Source organism: Orycteropus afer, unplaced genomic scaffold (assembly GCF_000298275.1).
Source record: "Orycteropus afer afer isolate SDZICR_OR568_19922 unplaced genomic scaffold, OryAfe1.0 scaffold00124, whole genome shotgun sequence".
NCBI classification, from domain to species: Eukaryota; Metazoa; Chordata; class Mammalia; order Tubulidentata; family Orycteropodidae; genus Orycteropus; species Orycteropus afer.
Window position 1 is genome coordinate 6,841,426 of NW_006921711.1, and position 3,494 is coordinate 6,844,919.

The 3,494-nt window shown below is 43.3% G+C and overlaps 1 protein-coding gene across 1 annotated transcript; it reads right to left on the bottom strand.

Annotated features, from left to right (window-relative positions):
* Positions 1 to 500: 500 nt before the first annotated feature.
* Positions 501 to 3,038, bottom strand: MCFD2 (multiple coagulation factor deficiency 2, ER cargo receptor complex subunit). Its single transcript, XM_007944402.2, has 3 exons — positions 2,881 to 3,038; positions 1,976 to 2,135; positions 501 to 632 (listed from the first exon to the last, which is right to left on the bottom strand). The coding sequence occupies exons 1-3, from the start codon at positions 3,030 to 3,032 to the stop codon at positions 501 to 503; spliced, it is 444 nt and encodes a 147-aa protein (XP_007942593.1). The 5' UTR covers positions 3,033 to 3,038.
* Positions 3,039 to 3,494: the final 456 nt, after the last annotated feature.

The window sequence follows — 3,494 nt, forward strand, 5'->3', positions numbered from 1 at the left end:
GCAGAGCAAGTAATTATTTAATTATTGAGGCCAGAGGACCTTTACAGAATACTGACCATGTTGACCTGAAGAGGCAGTGTCCACTATGAGAAATATTTGGCATCAACTCCCTCACTGTTAATTAATACACATCCATTTGTCAAAGCCTGCTGTCCTTTTTAGGGAGCATGAATTAAAACTAAGAGACTAGCAGTATTCTACAGTCAAATTCAAGTTCCTGAGTACTCAGCTCCAAGTATCCAGTATTCTTAAAACAGTTCTCTAATCGGGCCCCTATCCAATAAGACATTTAGCAGTACTTAGGGACTATGATATGTCCCATTTCTCTTCCCTTTTATTTCTCTTGATTTTTCTTTCTCACTTCAGTGTAACAAGTTGCTACAGGTTTTTACCAAAAGACTGCAGCAATAGTTGGAAATGAGTTATTTTGCATTACAGAGTGTTCAATCACATTATAATGGGTCACATTTGCATATAACTAAGAGATAGCCAAATACCATCTACTGCAGTGATTTGGCAAATTCAGCATAGTCAATGTATCCATCATTGTTCTTGTCATCGTCTCTCAAAACACCATCTATTAAGCTAATCAGTTCATCTTCGTTCATTGGTGGAGCATGTTCACTCCCTTCCTACAAAATATAAATCAGATGATGATGAGTACCAGTAGAGTCACCTCATAATCATTCAATTGAGAAATTATACTTGGAAGTTAAAAGGAATGTACAAAGCAGGCTCTTGTTTATTTTTAAAACACTTCTGATTCTTTCCTAATTACAGAAGTAATACAAGTTCATTGTAGAAACCTGGGTCTGGCTCATGTATAATCAGGAGTTTCATAGATTCTGTGACCCACAAACCCATCATCCTAGAGAAAAGCTCCCAGACCAAGCCCTTCTAAGGGTTAACTCTGTACACAATTTGCCCTGATAAAGTGGGAACAGTTAGACAATGGACAACATCTGGGGGTCAAAGGAAGAAGAAGGCATTGAGGCCCAGTAGAATCTGTTATAACCTCTTTGGTCAAAGTTATGTCCCCTGCTCCCAAAGCATGTGTCAGGGGACTCACTGTACTGGGGTGAAGCTAATTCCATTCACGTCCTCAGCTGCTTCTTCCTTTGCCAGATCTCCCACATCTCCCCTTTTTTCTCCTCTCCATCCTCACCTGCCAGGACTGCTGAATCCTAGTTCTCCTCCCTGACTCTAGTCTCTTCTCACATCCATCAGCCCATCTCCCACAGCAAAGGACCTTCCTAAGACACTGCTCCAGGCAGGCCATTCTCCTGCTCAGAATCGCCAGTGGCTCCCCATTGCCTCCTGAGCAAACCCAAACCTGCCCTCCCAGCAGCCTGTCTGATCACACTTCCCTCACCAACTCTGCCTCTCCTCCTTTCAGACAGGTAGTGTGGCCAAGTGGAAAGAAGGTTACATCTGGAGACAAAAGATCTCAATTTCAATTTTCTCACCTGGAAAATGGGAGAAATAACCCCACCTGTCCCTGCCTACTTACAGGCTGTTGCAAAGATCAAGCAAGATAACCTACTTGAAATCACCCTGTAAACAACAGAGTACTGTACAAAAAACTGAGAAACCCTTAATTATTTGTTGCCTAGTCTGCAACCCCTTGGCCTCCTGATATGTCATTCTTCTCAAATGAAATAATATCTTCCCTGTCCTATATTCTGAATGCTGCTTGCCTTTTGGGCACTGGTTCTCAAACTATACTGTGCAGCAGAAATGTCTGTAGCACTTGCTAAAGATACAAAGGCCCAGCCCTGTGGTTTCTGCCTCAGTGGGCCAGCCTTTGTGGAAAGGACCACTGAATAGGAAAAGCAGCAAAACATAGTGGTAAAGAGAGAAAGGAGAAGCAGCAATATTGTTGCAGAAGGACAGCACAAGTCATCAAGCTCGAGGGCTGAATCTCCAAAGGGAGGCCCTTTCGAGACACTACCCACCAAGTCGCTGTGTGACCTACCTCCTTGTGGACATGAGTGATGGCTGTGGAGAGTTCTAAGCCATCAAGCAAATTATTGCCATCATAATCGTGCATTTTGAAATAATGGAGTTGCAGTTCTTGTGGGGACATCTCTGCCTCTGGCTTGTTGATGACACCTTCCAGATGTTCCATGATATGCCTAAAAACCAAGTCAGAACCAGACCAAGGCAAACACTAGGCAGAGACACTGGGATGGGGCTGAAACCTATAGTACTATGAACAGCTCAAGAACTTAGAATTCATTCAGTTCAAAACAGCAAACAGAAACAGTGGCAGCCACACCAAGGGTGATACATAGACAAGGCCCTGGAAGGAATGGCAAAAAGTCCAATCATTCATTTGTTACACTGGCAAGATTATGGGTTATATATTGTTATAATATTTTGGGGCTATCAACTTAAAACATTTTTCAAACAGTTCAAGGATTAAAAAACTATAACACATGTAGTTAACTGAGCCAGGACAAAAACTACAACAAATGATTGTTTGAATGTGATAGTTAAAAAAAAAAAAAAAAATCAAACTTTCTGTGATTTGAAAGGCCCTTTTTCTGTGATTTGAAATGTTAAAAAAAAAAAAAAAAAGGTCTTGTCAGAGTCAAGAAACCTTAGCTCTAGTCTGCATACTGTCATTATTACTCTGCGTGTATGTGTGTGTGTGTGTGTGGGGGGGGTGATGAGGAGGGAGTCTCAAGGTCCTCCATCTATGATGATAAAAAAATGTACCTGACTTCAAGGTAGCTATAAGGAATAAAATCATCCTTGAAAAACGTCAAGCAGCCATATAAACAGGCTAAAGAAGAGAGGAGTGTGTGCCCTACCAGCTGGCTGCAGCTACAGATGATGGGGAGAACCCTGGACCACAACCCCGGGCAGAATACGTACTCTTGGTTGTGCACTGTATTCTTATCCAAGCCCACGTTGCCAGCATTTGAGAAGCTGGCCCCAGGTTCCTCAGCACTGATGCCTGGGACAGAGAAGGCCCAGAGCAGGCTGCACAGGAACAACAGGGTTCTGAGTAGCTGCAGCGATTTCATGGTCACTGGTATCTGGAGGTGAGGAATATAGAAGATGAAGGTGAGAACCAGAGTGAAGGTTTCTTTCAAGACTTGACATAATGCACTCCTGGGAATTATGTTGAAGGAGGAAGATGGTGGAGGAGAGCACACCAAACTGGGCCCAAGGCTTGCTCTACCATTCAACAGTGGATGACCTTGGACACTCCAGGTCCCCATCACTTCAGTGGAGGTGATGGCATTTCCCATTGCATTGTCCGTCTGTCAAGCAATTCAGTAAGAGCTTAAAGGGATTTAAAGACTTTAGCTAGGCCTACACGAATGAGCATACTGTGGGCTGGCTGGCAGGGATTGAAGGGGGATGATTTAGACTGAGGAGATGATTCCAATAGAGCAACAGAGTGCGGACAACTTGGAAAGAAACATCAAGTAGTTTAGTCAGGCTGGAGCCTGTTGTCGTTGTTGTTTTGTGCTGTCGAGTCA

Excerpts from the sequence above, each read along its gene's own strand:
- MCFD2 (XM_007944402.2), bottom strand. The coding sequence starts at position 3,032 with ATGAAATCGCTGCAGCTACTCAGAACCCTGTTGTTCCTGTGCAGCCTG. Across the intron at positions 2,136-2,880 it reads AATACAGTGCACAACCAAGA|GCATATCATGGAACATCTGG; the intron begins GTACGTATTCTG and ends CTTGGTTTTTAG. Across the intron at positions 633-1,975 it reads TCACTCATGTCCACAAGGAG|GAAGGGAGTGAACATGCTCC; the intron begins GTAGGTCACACA and ends TATATTTTGTAG.